This window comes from Danio rerio, chromosome 6 (assembly GCF_049306965.1).
Source record: "Danio rerio strain Tuebingen ecotype United States chromosome 6, GRCz12tu, whole genome shotgun sequence".
Classification (NCBI taxonomy): domain Eukaryota; kingdom Metazoa; phylum Chordata; class Actinopteri; order Cypriniformes; family Danionidae; genus Danio; species Danio rerio.
This window is the reverse complement of record NC_133181.1, coordinates 61,318,111-61,342,500: the sequence shown is the minus strand read 5'-3', so window position 1 is coordinate 61,342,500 and position 24,390 is coordinate 61,318,111. Positions and strand designations below refer to the sequence as shown.

General features: G+C 36.2%; 2 protein-coding genes across 6 annotated transcripts in view; both read right to left on the bottom strand.

The window, feature by feature from the left end:
- Nucleotides 1–3,019, bottom strand: part of stmn3 (stathmin-like 3) — a 20,370-nt gene extending 17,351 nt beyond the window's left edge. For all 3 annotated transcript variants that reach the window (XR_012408306.1, XR_012408305.1, XM_001339340.9), the window contains exon 1: nucleotides 2,951–3,019. Coding sequence is in view for 1 of the 3 variants with exons in the window: in XM_001339340.9 (XP_001339376.4) it covers nucleotides 2,951–2,969 (19 nt within the window). In the remaining 2 variants the exon portion in view is untranslated. The remainder of the gene's footprint in view (nucleotides 1–2,950) is intronic.
- Nucleotides 3,020–13,355: 10,336 nt separating this feature from the next.
- On the bottom strand, nucleotides 13,356–23,830 carry arfrp1 (ADP-ribosylation factor related protein 1). 3 transcript variants are annotated; one of them, XR_012407346.1, is made up of 7 exons: nucleotides 23,531–23,830; nucleotides 22,070–22,157; nucleotides 21,906–21,988; nucleotides 20,710–20,989; nucleotides 18,954–19,024; nucleotides 17,868–17,968; nucleotides 13,356–14,959 (listed from the first exon to the last, which is right to left on the bottom strand). XR_012407346.1 is itself a non-coding variant. In XM_005166170.5 (7 exons), exons 1-7 carry the CDS (start codon nucleotides 23,621–23,623, stop codon nucleotides 14,872–14,874), a joined length of 606 nt encoding a protein of 201 aa, XP_005166227.1. In that variant the 5' UTR covers nucleotides 23,624–23,830; the 3' UTR covers nucleotides 13,356–14,871.
- Nucleotides 23,831–24,390: the final 560 nt, after the last annotated feature.

The following is a 24,390-nucleotide window of genomic DNA, read 5'->3' as shown; positions in this document are numbered from 1 at the left end:
ATACATCAGTTAAAATGACTAGAAACATCAAGTTATAATTTGCATAACTTAAAAAATAAAGATTAACTCACTAAAATAAGTTAAAGTAACATAAATACAAAAGTTCTAATGACTCACTGAACTTAATTTTAATAGAAAGTTGACAATACTGTTACGATCAATGACATTTCCACATCTGTCCTCTATGAATCATTGCAAAAATGTAATATATTTTTTTATACATATATCTAAAAAAATTAAATAGTTGAATTAAAAGTGTAAAATCTAGTGTTATGAAGGACAGTATATTATTGTTAAATTAAGCATTTTAATACGTCAATAAATATTCTAAATATGCCAAACAAGATTTTAAGACAGAAACTTAAAAATAAATGAATAAATACATTTGTTTGTGGCTTAAATTTTTAAGTTGAATCAGTTCAACTTTATGAATAATTTAACATTCATCAGTTAAAATTACTAGAAACATCAAGGTATAATAACTAAACAATAAAGATTAACTCACTAAAATAAATTAAAGTAACATAAATACATACATTTAATGACTCACTGAACTTAATTTTAATAGAAAGTTGAAAATACTGTTACGATCAATGACATTTCCATATCTGTCCTCTATAAAACGTTGAAAAAAATGTGATATAATTATTTATTTTAAAAAATTAAATATTTGAATTGAATGTGTAAAACTACTGTTATGAAGGACAGTGACAAAATATAAAGATTTTAAATTACAATAAATAATTTTGGGGTCAACCTATGATTCTTAAATCAAGTATTTTAATACGTCATTAAATATTGTAAATATGTCAGACAAGCTTTTAAGACAAAAACTTAAAAAATAAATAAATAAATTTGTTGCCGGTTTCAATTTTTAAGTTGAATCAAACTATCTTTATCCATAATGTCAAAATTTATTCGCTAAAATGACAAAAACATTGTTATAGTTTGCATAACTTAATAAAAAATAAACATGAACTCACTAAAAAAATAAGTTAAAGTAACATAAATACATACACTCTAATGACTCACTGAACTTAATTCTATTAGAATGTAGAAACTACTCCTATGCTCAATGACATTTCCACATCTGTCCTCTATAAAACATTGCAAAAATGTGATATAATTATTGATAAAAAAATGAAATAGGTGAAATAAACGTGACAAAATATAAAGATTTCAAATGACTAATTTTATTTGGGCTCAAACTGTTATCCTTAAATCAAAACTTTTAATACATCATTAAATATTATAAATATGCCAGACAAGATTTTAAGACAAAAACTTAAAAATAAATAAATAAATACATTTGTTTCTGGCTTAAATTTTTAAGTTGAATCAAATTAACTTTAGAAATAATTTAACATACATCAGTTAAAATGACTAAAATCATCAAGTTATAATTTGCATAACTTAAAAAAATAAAGATTAACTCACTAAAATAAGTTAAAGTAACAAAATACATACATTCTATTGACTCACTGAACTTAATTTTAATAGAAAGTTGACAATACTGTTACGATCAATGACATTTCCACATCTGTCCTCTATGAATCATTGCAAAAATGTGATATAATTATTTATATAAAAAAATGAAATAGTTGAATTAAATGTGTAAAATCTACTGTTACGAAGGACAGTGGCAAAATATAAAGATTTTAAATTACAATAAATTATATTGGGGTCAACCTATGATTCTTAAATCAAGTATTTTAATATGTCATTAAATATTCTAAATATGCCAGACAAGATTTTAAGACAAATATTAAAAATAAATAAATAAATTTGTTGCTGTTGAATCAATTTTTAAGTTGAATCAAAATATCTTTATCCGTCATTTCAATATTCATTGGTTAAAATGACTAAAAACATTGCTTAACTTAATAAAAAATAAACATGAACTCACAAAAATAAGTTAAAGTAACATAAATACACACATTCTAATGATTCACTGAACTTAATTCTATTAGACTGTAGAAACTACTCTTAAGCTCAATGACATTTCCACATCTGTCCTCTATAAAACATTGCAAAGATGTATTATAGTCATTTATTATAGTCATAAAACACACTTTTATATTTATGATGCATGAAAACCCCTTCGTCTTTGACCGCCAGTGTGTTTTCTGCAGTGTGGGAATCTGAGCTCAGCAGTTTGGAGCTTGTGCACGCTTATTTTCCCCCCAAGAAAGGTGACTTTGCAAGAAAGCTGAGACAGCACAAATAAACCAAATCCTGATTGAACATATACAGTTAGAATAAAATGCATGCTATTAATTAATGCATACAATATCTACAATTATTGAAAACCACAAAGCAATAGCATCAGAAAATATGCAATAGCCCTGATAATCAATGCATGCCCAAGACTCAACAAATCCTGATTGAACATATACAGTCAGAATAAAATGCATGCTATTAATTAATGCATACAAAATCTACAATTATCCTGAATGAATAACTCAAAGCAAAAATATCTGAATATATACGATAGCCCTGACCACATTGTGAAAGACTAAAGATGACCAGTGCATGCTCAAGACTCAACAAATGCTGATTTGACATACAGAGCAACAATAAAATGCATGCTATTAACAAATGCATACAAAATCTACAACTAATGAAAAACACAAAGCAAAAACATCTGAATACATCCAATAGCCCTCAATGTGAAAGACTAAAGATGATCAATGCATGCTTAAGACTCAAGCAAATATTAATCAGGTGCAAATCTGAATGTCTTTCACAACCTTGCGACACATTTTGCTGCACTGCCACCCTCTAAATGAACCTGCGTGTGCTTGTACAGCGCAGCATCTGCAGTGTGGAGCGGCAGCAGCACACCAGGCATCTGTTCAAAACGGACGGTATTACGTGCATCTATTCATTAATGCTTTAGGATGCAGATGCACGCATTAAATCAGTGTGTGGATGTTATTCTGGGTCTTACCTGATAGTGTGCTGTCCATAGTGCTGCTGGAGGGGATGTTCGCTGAGCGGAGGATGAGAGAAATGAAGGAGTGACGTACAGAAGCAGCTCTGGGTTATCAGAGGAGGAGGAGAGAAGTGCAGTTCTGTCAGATCAAGAGCTGGAAACAAACAAAAAAGCCAGACATCGAGTAAAGAATCATTTAAAAATGTGAAATATTGAATAAGAACAAAAAATGTCTGACATAAATTAATACATATTACATTTTTTACATCAGCAATACATCAGGTCTAATTATTATTATCAAAAAAATCATTCATTTTCTTTACATGCCAAACACCATCTACTAAAATAATTATAAATTAAGAACTTTTTTAGACTTTGGAACATTAAAAAAATTCAGATTATAGTTTTTCTAAATAAATAAATAAGCATCATTGATAAAGCAAGCTTATTAATACGATATCATTGAAATGCAACTCACAATACAATAGAATGAAAGCCTATTAACAAATATTGTTTCAACTTATTTACAAATTACAGATACTCAAATGACTGTGACTGAGTAGTTTTTCTCAGGAATTGTAGTTTTTAAAATTGTGTACTTTTACTTTCCCTTGAGGACATTTTAAGTGCGATATCGGTACTTTTACGCCACTGAATGCTAGTACCTAGAATAGCAAAGTCTAGTAAAGGAGGTCGAGCCTTCTCCTTTATGGCTCCTACACACTGGAATAGCCTTCCTGATAACGTCTGAGGCTCAGACACACTCTCTCAGTTCAAAACTAGATTAAAGGCCTATCTGTTTAGTAAAGCACACACTCAGTGCATCACCTAGCGGGTTCCACACTGGCTTCTGCATCTTGCTTATATACACTATGAACAGCAGCTACGCTAATTATTCCCTTTATCTTCTATTTCCACCTGGAGATACTCATCCCGAGGCCCTCAGATTATGCGGAGTCACTGATTGGATCCAAGATCAGCGACGAGATGATCCCATGGTGTCCATATCCTGGACCAGGCCGTATCCTGAGCAGCTGCTGTGGTGGTCATGGAGGAGTGGAGAGTATGAGACTGATTCCAGAGACGCTCCAGGGACAGACGAGTCTTGGCTGAGGCCAGCTTCCAGCCTTCGCCGCTGAGACTGCAGCTCTGCACAAGACTTTTGGCCAGCGGAGAAATTAAAATGGTCGTGCCGAACTGAGTCTGGTTCTCTCAAGGTTTTTTTTCTTCACTCGGTGAAGTTTTTTTTCCCTCTCCGCTGTGGCCTCTAGCTTGCATGGTTTGGGATCGGTTGAGCTACGCATCGATGAATTTGCTCTTCAGTGTTTGGACTCTCAGTAATGATTTTAAAGCACACTGAACTAAGCTAAACTGAACTGAACTTAAACACTAAAAACTGAACTATGTACAATCTACATTGTAAAAGCGCTATATTGAATTGAGTTAAATACATTATTATTTCGTGTCTATGGGGATTAGAATAATCAGTCCTGTGATTCCCATCCAATCAAATCACACATAGAAGGTAAATCACATCATAGTGTATACCTCAAGAGATGGGAGCTCTATAATTGTAGCAAACTGTTTGGAGGCATTAAAAGTGTCCAAGAAGATGCCAAAATCTTTACAAGCATTGACCCAGAGACTGTTTAGATGCAGGTCACTGATGAGAAGATGAAGGATGTTTACTGTATGATGGCCCTAAACACACAGCAGGCACAAGACGTCAACATGATGTCAGATTAACGTTGTACCTCAACGTCATGGAGACGTTACCTTTAGTTTGGAAATAAAAATCTGGTTGACATCAGAACCCAACGTCAGGCCAACACCAATGTCCAACGTAAAAATCAACCAAACATCAACGTCTAATGATTTTACAGCTTGACGTTGTCAATCAGATGTTGGATTTTGGTTGCTATACTTGACAAATTAATGTCAGTATTTGACGTCAATATGACGCTGGTTTAAGATGTTGGCTCGACGTTGGATTTTGGTCACTTTCTAACACAACCAGGGGCGCTACGCCCCTGGTTGTTTTAAAAGAGAGGCGGGCAGCCGAATGAGATCCAAAAGTTTACGTTCACAACATCATTTCACATCGTTATTGGACGTCACAATAACGTTATCCTTAGATGCTGGCTAGACATTGAATATTGGTCACCTGACATCACAGCCTAAATCTAACCTAATATTAAGGTCTTTCTCGCTGCCTTCGCGTGGGTTTCCTCCGGGTGCTCCGGATTCCCCCACAGTCCAAAGACATGAAGTACAGGTGAATTGGGTAGGCTAAAATTGTCCGTAGTGGATGAGTGTGTGTGTGAATGTGTGTGTGGATGATTCCCAGAGATAGGTTGCGGCTGGAAGGGTATCTGCTGCGTAAAAACATGCTGGATAAGTTGGGGGTTCATTCCGCTGTGGCGACCCCGGATAAATAAAGGGACTAAGCCGACAAGAAAATGAATGAATGAATGATTAACGTCTTATGACGTTGTGTGCCTGCTGGGCAATAACTAACTATGCACTACAGAATGTTACGTTTCACACACATGCAGAAATTACATGTAAACATCAGCTTTATACAGCATAACTACTCATGAGTACTTTTGAAAGGGCTACTTTTTACTCATAGTTTGAGTAAAATTTACAGCAGACACTTTTAGGGCCTACTCACACTATGCTATCCGTACCGTGCCCAGGCCCGTTTCCCGGATCGTTTGAGAAGTGTGAGTGCGCTGAATCGGGCTCAAGCACGGTTCACTTGGCCGGCCCTGGCCCGGTTGGAAGAGGTGTGCCTAAGCGCGGTTCACTTGGGCTTTGGCGCGGTACGCTTGTGTGTGAGAGCGAGAAAGCGAGACGTGAGTTTTAAGGGGCTGTTTCATATGGATTTATTAATCATTCTTACTTTTCAGTGAACGCAAACTGCCGTAGATTATTAAAGACGAGAACCCCTCACTGCACCACAGCTGCACCTTCAGCAGACCTCCTCATTCCTGCAGCACGAGGGCTTTATGATTGTTTATGAGCGCTAAAAGTGGCGGATCTGTTCGGCGAAATATCTGACTGCGTGTCCCCGCATCCCTAAGGACTGTTTGGTGAAATATTTGACTGCATGTCACTGCATATCAAACCACTGACACGATATAACTAGAGAAATCTCCACTGTGCTGCTGAGTGAGAGAGCGCTTCTCACTGAACAGCGCAGCAGCGATGACGTAAGCGTGTCCAGGCCCGTTTGTGGTGTGAGCGCGGGCCGTAGGTGGAGACGGGAGGGGGGACAAGCGTGCTTTGGTCCGGTTCGAGGCAACTGTACCTAGTGTGAGTACAGCCTTACTCTACTTGCACTACATTTTTGGGCAAGTAATGCTGCTTTAAGTATGATTTTTCAGTACTCTTTCCACCACTGCAAATATTGCATCTTTTTTTATGTAGTTAAATGACACTGGAGTTAATAAGTGCAGTGTTAATGAGTTATGTTTGACCTGAAGGTCTTAAAAGTAATAAAACACTTTCAAAAATAAACCTGAAACAATCGAAAATGTCCAAAAGCCAGCTGGAAATCCTCTTTTGGAATAATTAAATGGCCATGATTCTTCTTATAATATGATTCCCACTGTTCAGATGTTGTATTTGAGAGTTTATTTGTCAGGATTTTTGTCCTCAAACATCTCCTGTGTGGAGCACTAGATTCTTCCACATCTCCTGCAAAGCCTTCTGTTGTGTTTTGATGTGATCTGCATCTGTCGTATGCTTTAAAATAACTCAAATTTTAAGGCGCTCTGTGATGCGCTCAAAACCTGCTGGAAAATCCAAGTGACTTTACAAGAGGGAAGTTTAAGGTTTACAAGTCTTTGGATGGGCGAAACAGTGGCGCAGTATAGTGCTGCTGCCTCACAGCAAGAAGGTCGCTGGTTTGAGCCTCGGCTCAGTTGGCGTTTCTGTGTGGAGTTTGCATGTTCTCCCTGCGTTCGTGTGGGTTTCCTCCGGGTGCTCCATTTTACCCCACAGTCCAAACACATGCGGTACAGGTGAATTGGGTAGGCTAAATTGTCCATTCAGTGTATGAGTGTGTGTGTGAATGTGTGTGTGGATGTTTCCTATAGATGGGTTGCGGTTGGAAGGGCATCCGCTGGGTAAAAACGTGCTGGGTAGGTTGGCGGTTCATTCCGCTGTGGCGACCCCGGATTAATAAAGGGACTAAGCCGACAAGAAAAAGAATGAATGAATGTTTTGATATTTCCTTGTATAACATGCTCGTTTATTTTAGGCTGCTTGCTGAATATTTATTTGTTGTCGGTTTAAAAGGAACACGGTAGGTCTTTGGTTCTTTAGAGCTAGTATTGACGACCAAATCAATACTTGATTGACAAGACTAAAGATGTATGAGGTTCAGCAGCTCGACCAACATGTCTGTTTCTGAAACACTATTGATCTGAAACAGACACGCACACACACACATGCATCCGCTGCAATTAATGCGATTGATCAAGCTCGGGAGAGAAGATGGAAATAAAAGTACAAAAAAAAATGTGCATATTATGTTTATTTTTTATGATTCAGCAGCAAATAATAGTCCTGATCTTCATTTTTTTTTGTCATTACCAAGTGAAAACTATTATGTTCAGAGAGTATTTTAATATGAAACATTTTTTGTTAAGCCTGAAAGTTGCCTTTTTTTGGAAACACTTTATTTTGATGATCCATTTGATTATTAGTAGGCACTCCGCTTAATATCTGCTGACATTATAATATCTACAGACATTTAACTGACTATAAGAAACTTTGCAAGTACACGTCAACTTACACTAACCCTAAACCAAACCTAACAGTCTACTTATAATCTAATGAGAATTAGTTGACATGTAGATGCAATGTAACTTACACTCAACAAACAAACCATCAAAAAAAAGTGTGAGCTTACTTTTAAATAATTACAATGAATTATGGGATGTCTTCCATTTACCAGAAATAAATAAACAACAAATAAGCATCTTCTCTTTACGCAAACAATAAACAAACCCAGTTTTAAAAGAAAACCTAATTTCACATGTGAATTCAAACAATTTAAGATGTATACAAATAAATGTTCAAATAAAATTGAGAATGCACATCAATTGTCTGTGTTAAAATAAATAAACACATAAATCATCAAGTCCTAATCTTTAAATTTTGTAAACTAATGTTTAGAGATTTTTTTGCATGTTGTTCTGCATTAACTATTTCACTCATTAAGTCTGTGATGTCTTACATTTAACAGATATGAATTAAGAAAACGCAATAAAATAAAATATATACAAGTAGAGGAAGATCTCCTCGTGCAAAATAAGTATAACCATCAAAGTTAAAAATAATCTTAAAGAAAATGTACATGCAATTTTGCATAGATAAAAAGAATAAGTGTAAATCTTTGATGTTTACAATAAAAACAAAAGAGTAAAATGCATAGACATGTGCATTTAGATTTTAAAAAATGTCTACTGAATTAAAATCTGGCATGCCTTATGACACAAAATAAGCAAACAATCATTAGCAATAGGCTAAAACTGATTTTAATTTTGCATAACCACGTTCATCTTGCTTTTTTAACAGAGTTTCTGCAGATTTCACCAAGTAAAATTTAAGACTTTGACATTTTAAAGACCATTATGAATGAAATTTTAGACTCAAAGGCTCATTATTACTCCGCCCACATGCAGCAAGCAACAAGCAGGCTAGAGTTTGACAAATATTACTGTTGTTAGACAACAAAATGTACTTTTGAGGCTTTTTAGTGGAGAATGTAGTTGTTTAGATTGCAACTATGCAGTTTATTTACAAGGATAGTGCCTATTTTAAAAAGACGGTTGACGTTGTCTATCCACAAGGTGGCGCCAGAACCGCATAATAAGCCCTTGCTCAGTGTGTTCTCTTGAGCACAAATAAAAAGGTGAAAAACGGAAACCTCGTGGTTTTTAAGGACCAGATAGAGCCAATAAGAAGCTGCGAAAAAGAAGCTGGATTCAGCCTCGTCCCTCCTTATTGCAAACACAACAGCAGTCTGGTGAGAAATCTCCGTAGACGGATGGCATTTCATGTCACGTTCAGCCTCATAATCTTAAAATACGAGCAAAACTTGCTGTTTTGTCATCACCTTAAGGGGGAAACACACCAGAAGCGCTGCTTCACATTACGCTAGAGAATCATTCAAACACTGGCTCTGACGTTGGTGAATTAGTAACGGCTTCTGCTGTTCTGACGTCAGCTGTAGATGAATGGTGGAAGAAAGTAGTTCCTAATACAAAAGGGTTTTAGACTCTCTGCGTTTGATTTTCTTTTTTTATGTACAAGATCTGTGGAGCTGTTGTATAAATGCAATGCATTATCATACTCGTAGCAGTGTGCTATGGCTATACATCTGCACTGGTGGGGCGGTAAGGCACGAGGCCGCACGCCTCCCACCAGTGCTGATATACAGCCATAGCACACTGCTACGAGTGTGATATTGCTGTTATATATATATATATATATATATAATAAACTAAATCTATGCACAGCAATCTGTCCAGGTCAGTGTCCTCAGCAGAAAATACATGGAGAATGTTTAAACAAATGTTACTGTAAGGAAAATAATTAAACCATTATGATAAATAAAGCTAAAAATGACCTTTTAAATAAAAAGTTGAAAGTTTTATTGAGATGATTGTTGGTGAATGTATGGGTTTTAGCCAGATTGGGTAGCAATAAAAGAAAATTAAGACCTACAACACAATATTTCAGTACATTAAAGACTTTTTAAGGCCTAAAATTTGGATTTTGAGATTTAAGACATTTTAAGACCCTGCAGAAACCCTGTTTAAGTAAAAATATTTCATAATAGTAATAAGACAAATACTGTAAAAAGTATACAGCTTTTTTTTTTTTGCTGCGTAACCCAAAAGTGCCACTGCAGATCTGCTGTTACGCAACCCTTCATACACAATTCATGGCTGAAGCCTCTGCTGAAGGCTTGCGTGCGAAGAACAGCTCCATTTATTTATCCCGCTGTCCTAAAACCACCACACAAGGGAAAGCCTGAGTTCAGATGCTCTTTTTAAACATCACTTCAACATGAGTCACCGGTTTTTAGGAACGCTGGTCATTTTTACCTGCATCTGTTAGTTATTTAAAACAATAAAATTCTGTAGATGATGGTATTTTAACTGCCCTTTCCTTAGATATGTTGCTGTTATTGGATGTGTATCTGTTGTTGTATTTGGTTGTTTTGTTTTAATTCAGCTTTGAGTCCAAATCTCCAACAAGTAAGGGATAATGCACATCCAGCCAGCTTTATAAAACCAGTTGTATAAGATTAAAGGATTTTATTCTGCTAAACAATCAGTTAAATGTACATTATCATGATTATTACTTTACATTACATTGCATTATTACTGCTACTTTCATATCTAGTGTCAGGATGAGCATATGATGTTAATATTACTGGTTATTATTGGAGATTAATATACCTTATTTAGGATCAAGCATTCCAGAGAACTCTAAATCTCTAACTCTAAACACATAAACAGGGTTATCGAAGGATTTAATGAATGAATAGTTTAAGGAATAAATGGAAAAGTAAATGAAATAAATTAAAATGTATTAAATTTGAATAACTAAATAAAGGGCAAACATTATATTCACTGAAATAACAGAACGTAGCACATTTTAAACAATGAGTGCTGAATATATATATATATATATATATATATATATATATATATATATATATATATATATATATATATATATTTTTTTTTTTATATTTGTACATATAGTAAGACTTTACGTCAAGCAAATAGCAAATGCACCATGGCGCGATGCAACTGGCTATTAAAGGGAATGGGAGATGAGCCTCTGATTGGTTTATTCTCAAAACACACCTATAATCCTATAAGAGAATAAGCTCAACCCTGTTAGACCATGCGCCACAACGCAAAGCAGATTCTTCCATCCTTATATTAGCAAAAGTGGATTCAGACACGCCCTGAAAGCGTTTGCGCCCTGCACTTTGCACTATGCAGTATGCGCATGGATCGTCAAAATAAAGCCCATTAAACGTAAACATGTGCGTTAACTTGAAAAGCTGCTTTGCCAAGCTAGCTGTCGCTGCTTTTTAAAATATATGGTCATATTTGCTATAACTTTTTTTTTTTTTTTAGATGTCACCATAGTGACTTGCAATATCTGCGCTCCATTGATAATGCCTTTTTATAGTTGCGGTGTGCATGCTTAACTCTCAGTTGGTCTTCTCAAAGTTGATTGATCTAACTCAGATCAGCTTTTCTGAAACAGTTTTTAATCTCTTGGTAAATCAACTCAGAGCTTAAGTTTACTCAGAGTTGGTTGATCCTCCAGGCCCCTGGGGTCCGTTCTTCGTACCTCGCTTAAATGATCTAAGATTATTTGGCAGATCCCGGATCTTTTAATCTTGATAACTGATCTCTCGTTATTTTGGTTCTTCAAACAAGTTCGCGAATCAGATTAGAATGTCTGGATAAACTGATCTGAGATCGCTGCGTGTGTTAGTAATATAATATGTAGAATATACCCTATCATTCCGTAATAATTATATAAATAATCATTTTAAATGGTGCTTATGAGTATATTTTTGTTTATATTAAACTAGAAACTAAAAAGTTTACAATGAAAATATGACAACATAAACTAAGTGTTTTATTGCTTATCACGAGCTGTAGTAAACTTATTTATCTCCTTTTCCCAGAAGGTGAAAATCTGCTCGTGAGGCTGCGAGACAATAAATAAGAAGAGCGGAACTGCTGAAAAATAAAGGATAAAAAGAGTGAGGATGTGGTCAAATAATTAAATAAATGAAAAAAAGTGCCACTGCGACTGCTGTTTTCTCCATTCGCCATGCTGGAGAGAAACAGTCTGCGCAAATGAAGCGCAGAGTTGGTGTCATTAGCCCCTTTCACACATACAGACCTTTCCGGAAAATTGCCAGCAATTTTCCGGAAAGGTTGTATGTGTGAACAGGTCCTTTTTGAAAATACCGGTAAATTCGTTCTGGCTATTTTCCAGAAAGAGAAGTTGTAACATTACCGGCAATTTGCCGGAATGCTGCGCTGTGTGAATGCAGAAGGAAGATTCCCGTAATAAGCGCGTGCACGTCTAGAACGTGCTGACGTGAGACGTCTGCTTTAGCCAATCACAACAGTCAGACGCATTTACGTCCGCGCGGTTTGTGAGGATAAAAGCCTTTGAATATTTTTCCAGACACATTTAGCTGCTAGAAGTTAGTCAGATCACGTTTATATGTTCTTCTTAATGCCAACTGTGTAAATAATCATCGATGAGATGCTTATGATAAGCCGTTGTTTGTTTACGTTCGTGTGTCTGTGAAACAGCCTGTGAGCGCCTGCACACGCACATATTATGAACATCTCGACATGCGAAAGTGATCCTGAGAAAGTTGTTCACAATATTGATCATCCACAGAGTTTGTAATTTAGTCAAATGTTTACAAACACAAGCGCAGCCGTTTAAAGCTCATTTGTGGTGAATGATGTCAGAATTTACCGGTATTTTGGAATGGATGTGTGAATGCTCTTTTCCGGAAAATTTCCGTAACGTCCTTGCCTGTGTGAACAGCGCTTTTTTAAACATACCGGTAAAGTCGTTCCGGAAATTTTCCGGATATTTACAGGTATCACTGTGTGAAAGGGGCTATTGACTACAGCTCTCATCTGATTGGCTGAAAGGTACGAGTTACCCTGCCTCTGGCAGGAAAGTCTCAATAATACACACACACGTATCCAGGGGGAGCCGTACGTGAAAGAGGATTTGCACATTCTCATTCAGGATAAACTCGCAAGTTTTAAACATTCAAAACTTTTTGTACACTCTTAAACATTTGCAAATGGTGTTTTGCATTTGTGAAACGTATTTTATGAAAATGTATTTTTATTTTGAGCACGTGAAAATTTTTTGTGAATATAAATAAATATTTTACGCACGTGAATTTGATTTTATGCATGTGAATTTGGCTACGCATGTGTACATTGTGTCTTTTGCATGAATTTCTTTTGAGACTAAACTGATTCCATACATGATCTCTATTACCAAATCACATGACTTTTCTATGTGCATACTGGAGTTTGTTTGATCAAAGGGTTTGATTGTAGTTTATGTGCATCTTATCGAATAAAAAGTTACTCCTACTCAGCTATTATGCGCATGTTTTCTTATGAGTCATGTGTTTTCAATATCAGCTCACAGATGTATGTAGTAACACACACCACATCAGGAGTGTTTATTGATCTCTGCTGCCTTCATGCAAAATGCATTCAGCTTATTAGACGACAGATCAATAGAGGAGAGCTGGGAGAACCAGGCTTTTCCTGCACAGACATCTGTCACGCTAATTAAACACACAGAGACGCTTCAGTCCTCTCCGCGCTTTATTACACAACTGATCAGTGATTACAAACGGCGATTATTTTGATCGTACAAACAAATTATACAGGGGGAATGTCTTTATGTGTGCTGAGTTAATCTATCAGGATCAATCAGATTAAAGAAAAACTGAGATTGTAGCAGAGATAAACCAAACACACACGCACACAAACACACACACACACACACACACACACACACACAGCAGTTTAGTGTATAAATATCTACAATGTCTGCGTCACAGCATTGATATCAAACTTTGGAGGTCTGCAAGTATATCACCCAAAAATAATGTCATAACTTACATGTGTTCAGATTTACTGTAGTAAGAGAACACACACGCACACACAGACACATACACACAAACAGAAACACGCCCGCACTACCAGACACACATACACACACTAACACAGGTATAGACAGACACTAACACTCATGCGCGCGCACACACACGCGCGCACGCACACACGCGCGCGCACGTGCACACACGCGCGCACACACACACACACAAAAACATATGCACACAGGCACATACACACAAACAGATACATGCCCACACGTACACACACACACTAACACAGGCATACACACAGAAAAAAAACACACATATTAACACACACCCATACACTAATAATCATGCGCGCACACACACTCACACACACACACACACACACACACACACACACACACACACACCCATACACTAATAATCATGCGCGCGCACACACACTCACACACACACACACAAGCACACAAGCACATACACACAAACAGATACATGCCCGTAGTACACAAACACACTAACACACGCATACACACAGACACACACATATTAACACAGACACCCATACACTAACACTCACACTCACACACTACACTCGCACTCACAATAACATATGCACACAGGCACATGCACACAAACAGATACATGACCGCACGCGCACACACAGATACACCCATGCACACGCACGCATATATATTAACACACACCCATACACTAACACTCATACACATACACACACACCACACACAATAACACTGGTATACACACAGACACACACATATTAACACACACCCATCCACTATCACTCATGCGCACGCACACAATAACATACACACTACACTCGCACTTCTGCGCACACAGACACTTACACGCACACTAACACAGTTATACACACACATAGTAACACACACCCATACACTAACACTCGCGCGCGCGCGCACACAATAACATATGCACGCACTTAATGCACACAGACAGACATACACATCAACAGACACACGTACACATACACACATTAACATGCACAAACATATGTATACACATACTAACTCACACACTAATAGACTAACACTCATGCATACACACACACACAAACACAAACAGACAAGCATGCACACACAATAACATGCACAAATACTCACACTAACATACACCGTAACTAACACACACACGCAAGCACGCACGCACACACACGCACACACACACACACACACAAGAAGCTGTTTTATGTGATGTCTTTTTGTCTGGGTGGACGGTGAATGTTCCGGATCACACATTTGACCATCCATTCAATGCCGTCATTCACGCCCTGCCTGAAAAACACAACAACACACACACACATGCATTACAAATCAAATAAACACAACATCAAATAAATCAGAGTATACATCACATGCAAAACATGTAAATTTAACTAATATCTCCACAAGTTTACTGTACCTATTAAAGAAGATCTATTCTGCCCCTTTTGACAAGATGTAAACTGCGTCTCTGCTGTCTCTAGAGTGTGTGTGTGTGTGTGTGTGTGTGTGTGTGTGTGTGTGTGTGTGAAGTATGTCACGCTCAAAATAGCACACAGATGATGTTCTCTAGCTCTCTGAAACTTTTAGGCTTTAATCCTAATTGTGGTGTTTTGGTGACCGTCGCTTTAAATGCAAATGAGATTGTGCTCTTTTCAATAAGAGGGCGGAGCGACAAATGCCTGTGCGTGTTGTCAGTGCTGCTCAGGTGTGCATGTGTGCTTCATGCTTCTGTCAGTCTATGTCGCTCCTGTCACATCTCCACATCTATAATCCTCTTAGTCTATGCTGACAGCATCTTCAGCAGCTCAAACACTCTAATGGCTAATGGACAGACGGCTGCTTCTTACTCAGGGCTGCTGTTTATGCTAATGAGGGAGAGATGGGCACTAGTGGGCGGGGCTTTCCCCTTCTGATGACACGTACAGAGGGAGAATGTCAATCAAAGTGTTTCATTCATCAAGTCTGATTATAAACAATACAATTAATTATTGTTTACCATCAGAGGCTGGAGATATTCACACACTGCTGACACACAACTGTGCCTAAACCCCTTATAAATGTTATTTTTGCATAGTAGGTCTCCTAGTAGGCTAACATGCCAGGATAATATACATTTAACCCTTAAAGACCTAGAGGTATTTTGTGGGCACCTAATGAGCCTATATTATTATTGTTATTTTAGCAGTCAGCCTCGAGTGTCATACATTATTTTAAACAGGAGAACCTGAAGTTTCAATCTGTATCATTTAAAGGTCCATTCTAAAATATTTTTTGGTCCAAAAACATGTGAACAGACAGAAAATATTCCAGAATTTTCCAGAAACGGTTTTTAAAAAAGTGGCATTTTCTAGTTATTACAAACAAAACCTTATGAAGTTTGTTTTTTTTATCTTTAGAAATACATGCTATGATGTTTTCTACTTCCAAAATAAATGTTGTCTACATCCACCATTCTTTTAGCAAGTTTATTTCAATGTTATTCTAATGCATTTTTCAATGGGGGAAAAAAATGCATTTATTTACTGACAGTATATTTGTCCAAAAGTTCTGGGAATGAACTAAACAGAAAAAACTGTTACAAAATAACAGAACAGTGCAGCAAATTTGACTTTTTACAAATAATATATTTTCAGTTACCATAAACAACACCACTTACAATGAACAGAAAAGATAAGAAAATAAGAAATAATGCGTCAAAGTCCAAATAAACATGGTGCACATCCTCAGTAAAAAAAAATACATATAAACATTTACTATACTATAAATAGTTTCATAACTAAACTAGATTCAATATGGACCATCCTTTTATGTGCCAGCATATGGTGTTGACCCTGCTGCTTCTCAACTTTTGGGTTGCAGACAAACAGCCGCACCGTCATTTGAGTCAGAGGCGGACTGGCCATCTAGCAATTCTGGCAAATGCCAGAAGGGCCGGACCAATTTTTAAATGTGGGCCGGTCAGTTTTTTTTTTTTATATGTATTGTTTTTAAGTGCAGACAGCTTTTATCTCTTGCTAGATGTGATAATATGATGATGATAATAATAATAATAATAATAATAATAATAATAATAATAATAAATGTTAAGCATTTGGCTCAATCGGCAACTGCCACCTGGTTTCAAGATGGGCCGACCCAATCCGAGGTTACGCAGACAATCAAATCAAAATCTGGCAAGAATGTCATAATATTTCACCATCTGTACACCCAAATAAATAGTAAATGTGCGTGTCTGTGGGTGGCTATGTCGGTGTGGTAATGTGGGCTGGTGTGGCTACAGTGCCAGGGCTAAATTTTTGTGCAGTCTGTCCCTGATTTGAGTCCTTTGAAAACGGCAAGACCAGCACTTCGTCTTTGCTTTGTCACTGTTTTGTCATGCTTTTGTGCTGTTATGCATGCAAAAGTACTTAGTATGAGAACAATTTCATGCAATCTGAAACTTTTTTTTTTGCGTTTTATTTAGCCGTGCGTAAATGTACAGCCTATCTCTCTTTCCGGGTTGTTCAAATAGCGGATTGTTGGTCCACAAAGGGAAACCTATGCTTATTAGTTGAGAGCGAGTGCGAGTTTGAACCAATCTGGGCATGGAGGAGGGACAATGCATCAATGCATCATGTCTGATTTGTTCAAAGACACAAGCCTGGAGTGTTCCTTTGTCAAATCATAGTTGTCTAAACGTAACCACACTGATTTTGGCCCAGCCCAGTCCGTGAATCTAATGTGTTACAGCGATGGAAAGCGGAGACTCTCTTCTTTATGCCAATCTTTGAATTGTACGGATCTGATTAGCGGATCAAAAGTTATTAAGCATTAAAGAACAATACTTATTTTTAGCCGCGGGTGGCTGTCTCTGTCTTTATGGGTTAAGGAGCAATAAGAAACAGTAAGTACCACAGAAGTTTTCCAAAACTTAAGGTGAATGATTTAGTGTTGTTCTTATAGTGGCTATTAAAGTCCTGAAACGAGTTTCCAAGCTTAAACTATTTTTATAATATGCAAAGCACCACAGCAGACTTTATTTCTGTTTATTATAGATCATGAAAATTCAGCTTTTAGTCAGTGAAAGTCAGGGAATTTGATATTTGGCTTAAAGTGGGAATCCTGCATATATTCATAAGCCCATTTCAGCCATCCCTAGTGAATGTCCTCTTAGTTGTTTTCTGTGTATCCTCCATAATCTGAGGAACAGATGACGTACCCTGATAAAGCGGCGCAGGGTTGCACCAGACAGTCTCTTTTGCCGATTTTTGGAGCACAGTCGCTGAACGCCGTCTTTATGTCAGGGACAGACAGACAATTCTGCAGGACAAAACACAAGCAGGACTGTAAATCACAAGTAAAGTCACAGCTCCACCTGGAGGCGGATGCAGAGTAATGCAGTTTTCAGTTTTTAAAGGGATAGTTCACCCAAACCGGATCAATTCTATCATTTATTCAACTTTCTCTCATCACAAACTTGTTGAGTGTCTGTTGAACACAATAGAATGTATTTAGAAAAATGTTGGAAACCTGTAACCATTGACTTCTATATTATTTGTTTTGCAACCATGGAGGTCAATGGTTACAGGTTTCAGGCCCGTAGCCAGGGGGTTTCGGGTGGTTGGCCCTCACTGACAAAGGCCCAGATTTTGTCCCATATACAAGCTCATTTGTCCTATTTGTACTGCTGTGCTATAATAAATTGTGAAAATAATCATCCAAGAAGGCTTTAAGAGCAAGCAGATTCCTATTTGGCTGTTGCGTCAGCGTGACTGAGGAACGTTGAAAGTTCTGGCTAGTTTGTGTTTGCCTAATAAATGACAATAGGCTATTTTTTAATTTAAAACTTGAACAGCATAGTTTTTTCCTAATGATATATGATGTAATAAATTTGTATTTGAACAAAAAATAAAGTATTATTCTCATTACTCTTTTTTTTTTTCTTCTAAATCTTTAGGAAATGTTTTTGGTACATCAAATAGTGTGGTTGATGACAATCTGACAAGCTAATCCAGCAAAAAATAGTGCCTAAAAAGTATTAAAGCATCATAATTAAATAGAAAATCAGGCTAATAACTGCAAAAAGGTCCATATTTTGTGAGAAAAAAGAACCACCCTTTCACCCGGCTGGCTATGAGCCTGGGTTTCTAACACTTTCTTCTTTTGTGTTCAACAGAACAATGAAGCTTATAAAGGTTTAAAAGCACATGAGTGAGTAAATAGTGAGTGAATTTTATTTTTGGGATGGACTATCCATTTAATCTTCATTCTCACTCATGTCCATCAGATGGTCTGGAACTCTTACCTCCACATCTTGTTTGTTGGCGAGCACCAGGAGAGGAACTCCTTCCAGAGCTTCACTGCTGATCATCTTCTCTGAATCAGGATAAAACATCAGGTCAGATCATTAAGCGGCAAAAAACATTAATGGGCAGCGGTGACCAAATGGTTAAGGTGTTGGACTTGTAATTGAAAGTTTACAAGTCCTGGCAGGAATTGAAGATGCTTTGATACCCAGCTGTGGTACTCTTGAGCAAGGCACCAAATCCCTAATTGCTCCCTGGGCGCTGGAAGGAATTGCAAACGTGCATGAAGAGGTGAATATCTGCCAGGCTATGCAAATGGTGCAGAAAGTGGGATGTGTGTTTGCCATTAATAAAAAATAAAAATTGAGCAACAATTTGTCTATTAGCTGCATGGGCCTCTGGGTGTGATGTGGCAGGTAGGGAGAACAAAAATGTTTCTGATCTGACCAGCAGGTGGCAGTATTAACAGGTCATCAAACTGGGCACCTGACACACTCAAGTAATGCTGGAAGCAGCTGTCATCCAGAGGCAGTTTCACAAGGAGGCTGTGAAATTCACAGTTTGTGTGTCTCTGGAGGGTGCAATGAACCCAAACACATCAGCATTTGGCTTTGTGGCGTTTTTGAAACTTTATTAACAGTTATAAAGCAACAAATGAAGTTATATCTTCGTCTAAACTCGCAAGGTTTTCTTTCGTCGCTAGCACAAAAAGAAACATTGATGTGAATGAATAAATGAATGAATGAATGAAGAACATCATGCGAGTAATTTAGAACGAATTAAGCAATATCTCTGAGTTTGGTGTGAACTTGGCATTAGAAACAGGGTTTCAGATTCAGGGATTTCTTTTGCAGGAAGTTTTGAAAAGAAGACACCATCTATACTTGATTTGTCGTCATAAAATAAACTTGCCTTGTCTTGCCTTGCCTAAAAATGAGGAAATAAATCACCATTATTATAATTGGGTCCTGCAACTGTTAGTGACAGTGTAAGCCTAAAATGTTTTAATTATATAAAATAATTAAATAAAAAATACCAAAAAGGCTTAAATGTTTTCCTTTAATGCAGTGAAAATTATTTATATAATATAATATAATATAATATAATATAATATAATATAAAATAATTTACTATAATATAATATAATATAATTTACTATAATATAATATAAAATAATATAATAAAATATAAAATAAAATAATAAAATATAATATAATATAAAACTATTTACTATAATATAATATAATTTAATATAATATATTTTAATATAAAACAATATAATATAATATAATATAATATAATATAATATAATATAATATGACATAACATAATATAATATAATAAGTATTTTTTGAAGGGCAGATATTGACTATTTCTGTACTTTTTTCCCCATTTCTAGAATTAATGTTGCCAAAAACATTAATAAAAAATAATAAAAAATAATAAAAAATAAACAACAATAAAATTGAATTATTAATAGCTCAAATTTCTCTGTCAAAATACATTGAAATTTACACCACTAAATTACGTCAATCATCTAACATATCTGCAATTACATCAAATAACAACAATCAAACTATTGATTAAGTAATCGCACCTACATTAGATACATGCTGTTTAGCAACCGATGAAATCTAATGGAGTAAAACAGGTTCTGCATGACAATAGCTGATATAAAAAATAAAGCAATCACAATGATATGAAAGAAAAGCTGATGACTTTACAGGTGATATTTCATGTTGCAGCAAAACTCACCAAAGGCGTTTTTGGACTCGCCCAGCCGCTCCTCATCCGTGGAGTCGATGACGTAAATCACACCATGAGATTCTGCGTAATACTGGAAGAGAAACACAACAAAACCACATTATTAACAGATCAGTGTGTTCCTGTATCACGCAGTAATTTCAGCACAGTGCTTTGGTATTATTATTCCTCTATTATTATTATTATTCCCTCCAGAACGGTTTTGAACATCTGTCTGCGCTCCCGTCTCACGCCTCCAAAAGCCACTGCATTTACCGCGTTCAGTCTTCATCTTTGGAGGAAAAAAGGAATTTTTTTATTACTTTTGTGTCTTTAATTTTAATAGAAAAATGTTTAGACTAACAACAGATTAATCAATCTTTTCTATTGTATTATAACACATCTTGACCAGACACACTTCTTCTTTTTTACTGTGCTGCATACTTTTTAGAAGAACTGCTGACTAGTGGAAAAAGCAGAATAAGAATGAATTTAGGTTTGTTCCAGACTGCTGTCTGGACATGTCACAAGAAGCATGATCTTTGTAGAAGTTATGAAATATATTAAAGATGCACGTAATTGTTCAGTTCTGGTATGCAGAGAAGGGTTGCAGAAAGGGGAAGTATGTATAGGGGTTACAAAGAGCCAAGGGACTGCAGAATGACTGATCAGTGGCGTTAAACCAAAACTCCACCTGTTATTATCAGTTGTGTATGTGTGTGGAGTCAGGAAATGTAAGTTGCTTGCGAACCTCTTGAATGTAATTCTTGTATTGCATTGGGGTAATGTAACCCAGAGCTCTGTCATTGAATTATTCATTTGAATCTAATAAATTACTAATATTTTTGGCATTGAAGAAAACACTCTCCAGACCTTTTCTTATTGAACATGCATGGAATTGGCTTGTTTAGAATTTGCTTGATATTCCAACATCTTCTTAGGCTCAACTCATTTATTAGAGGAGCAAAAACATCACAGTGGATTCTCCCAATGCACTAAATAACACGTCTCTGTCTCAGATTTGTACAAGTTTACCAGGTAGTGATGATTTTGTTCTCTTTTGATTTCAACTGAATGGAAACGCTGCACTACATCCAAATTTTTTATGCAATATTCCAATTTTGCACATAATTTTAATTCGCATCTTGGGATGAAAACCTAGCAATTGAACATCAGCTCACATTTAGATGTCAGTGAATGTGTCTGACCTTATCCCACAGAGACTGGAGCTCCTCTTGTCCTCCGAGATCCCAGAACATCAGACGAGCTTTTCCCACATCAATGGTGCCGACTGAAACACACAGCAGAAACCAGTCAAAACCAGTCTTTCCACCAATAAAAGCTTCTCCATTTGTGCTGCAGCTTGACTCACTGTTGAGGCCCACAGTAGTGGTGATCTTCGACAGGTTCATGCCCTTGTAGTTCTTGCTGAACCTGGTTTTTGTTTGTTCCAGAAAGGTCTGCAAAAAAAATAAGAAATGAGGACTTGAGATAAAACAAACTGAAGGCAAATTGTGTTGCACTTCTTAACATCATAGCTAGTGTGTATTTCATTCAGTTTACAAACAGGATTTTATGCATGTGGAAATATACAATTAAATAACAATAATAAATAAAGAGGTGCAATACAATATAAAAAATAAATGAAATAAATGAATAAATTTCAAATTGAAACAATATATATACATATATATATATATATATATATATATATATATATATATATATATATATACATATATACATACACATACACACACACATATATATATATGAAGTCAGAATTATTAGCCCCCTTCGATTTTTTTTTCTTCTTTTTAAAATATTTTCCAAAGGATGTTTAACAGAGCAAGGAAATTTTCACAGTGTATCTGATAATATTTTTTTCTTCTGGAGAAAGTCTTATTTGTTTTATTTCGGCTAGAATAAAAGCAAATTTTAATTTTTTATGAACCATTTTAGGGACAAAATTACTAGCCCCTTCAAGATATATTTTTCTCGATAATCTACAGAACAAACCAGTGTTATACAATAACTTGCCTAATTACCATAACCTGCCTAGTTAACCTAATTAACCTAGTAAAGCCTTTAAATGTCACTTTAAGCTGTATAGAAGTGTCTTGAAAATATCTAGTAAAATATTATTAACAGTCATCAAGGTAAAGATAAAATAAATCAGTTATTAGAGATGAGTTATTAAAACTATTATGTTTAGAAATGTGTTGAAAAAAAAATCTTCTCTCCGTTAAACAGAAATTGGGGAAAATAAAAACAAGCAGTCTAATAATTTAGGGGGGCTAATAATTCTGACTGCAACTGTGTATATATATATAAATATATACATAATTAAATATACACATAATATATACATATACATATAATATATACATATAATATATACATACACACACACACACACATATATACATATATATATATATATATATATACATATATATATATATATATATATATATATATATATATATATATATACAGTTGACGTCAGAATTATTAGCCCCCTTTTGATTTTTATTTTCTTTTTTAAATATTCCCAAATGATGTTTAACAGAGCAATGAAATTTTCACAGTATATCTGATAATATTTTTTCTTCTGAAGAAAGTCTTATTTGTTTTATTTCGGCTAGAATAAAAGCAGTTATTAATTTTTTTAAAAACATTTGTGGGACGAAATTATTAGCCCCTTGAAGCAATTTTTTTTTCTCGATAGTCTACAGAACAAACCATCGCTATACAATAACTTGCCTAATTACCAGTTTTATAGCCGTTTTATTAAGACTTCTAAGAGTGAACAGCTTATTCGCAGTCTTACCGTCTTTCCTGCATTGTCCAGGCCAAGGATGAGGATACAATACTCGTCCTTCTGAAACATGTACTTGTAGAGGCCCGATAATAAAGTGTACATCCTCAAAAACACTGTTGAGCAGCTCACATCACAAACACTGAGTACTGTTAGCCTAGCCTAGCCTAGCTTTAGCGCTCACTGAGCAGTCATGAGCTCTTCAGGAGATTAAACATACACAGCCCGATAGTTTATACAATATCTACTATTGAGGGGATCAGAAGAGAATCATGACACTCGGGTTTGCTGTTTTGTTAAATCCATGTTGGCAGCGGTCAGATAAACACTTCCTGGGAAGTTGTTGGCGATTTTAGGGCATTGTGGGAAATGTAGTTCACACACTGATGGGTTGTACGTTCGATGTGCACACGTTGTGATGTTTACACTGTTCAATTTTCGTCTGCAATGAAGATTATAGTTTATTTGTCCACAAAATAACAACATGCACAAGGTTTAGCATCTTTAAATAATTATGATGATGATGGGGCAGCACAGTGGATCAGTGGTTGTCGCCTCATAGAAGGTTGCTGGCTCGCTGGCTCGAGTCCCAACTGGGTCAGTTGTCATTTTCTGTGTCATTTCTGTGTGGAGTTAGAATGTTCTCCATGTGTTTGCGTGGGTTTACTCCGGGTGCACCGGTTTCCCTCACAGTCCAAACACGTGCTTTAGGGGAATTGATGAACTGCTGTAGTGTATGATTGGTTATGGGTGTTTCCCGGTACTGAGTTGCAGCTGGAAAGGGCATCCGCTATGTAAAACATTTGCTGGATAAGTTGGTGGTTCATTCCGCTGTTGCAACCCCTGATAAATAAAGGGACTACTACTTTCAT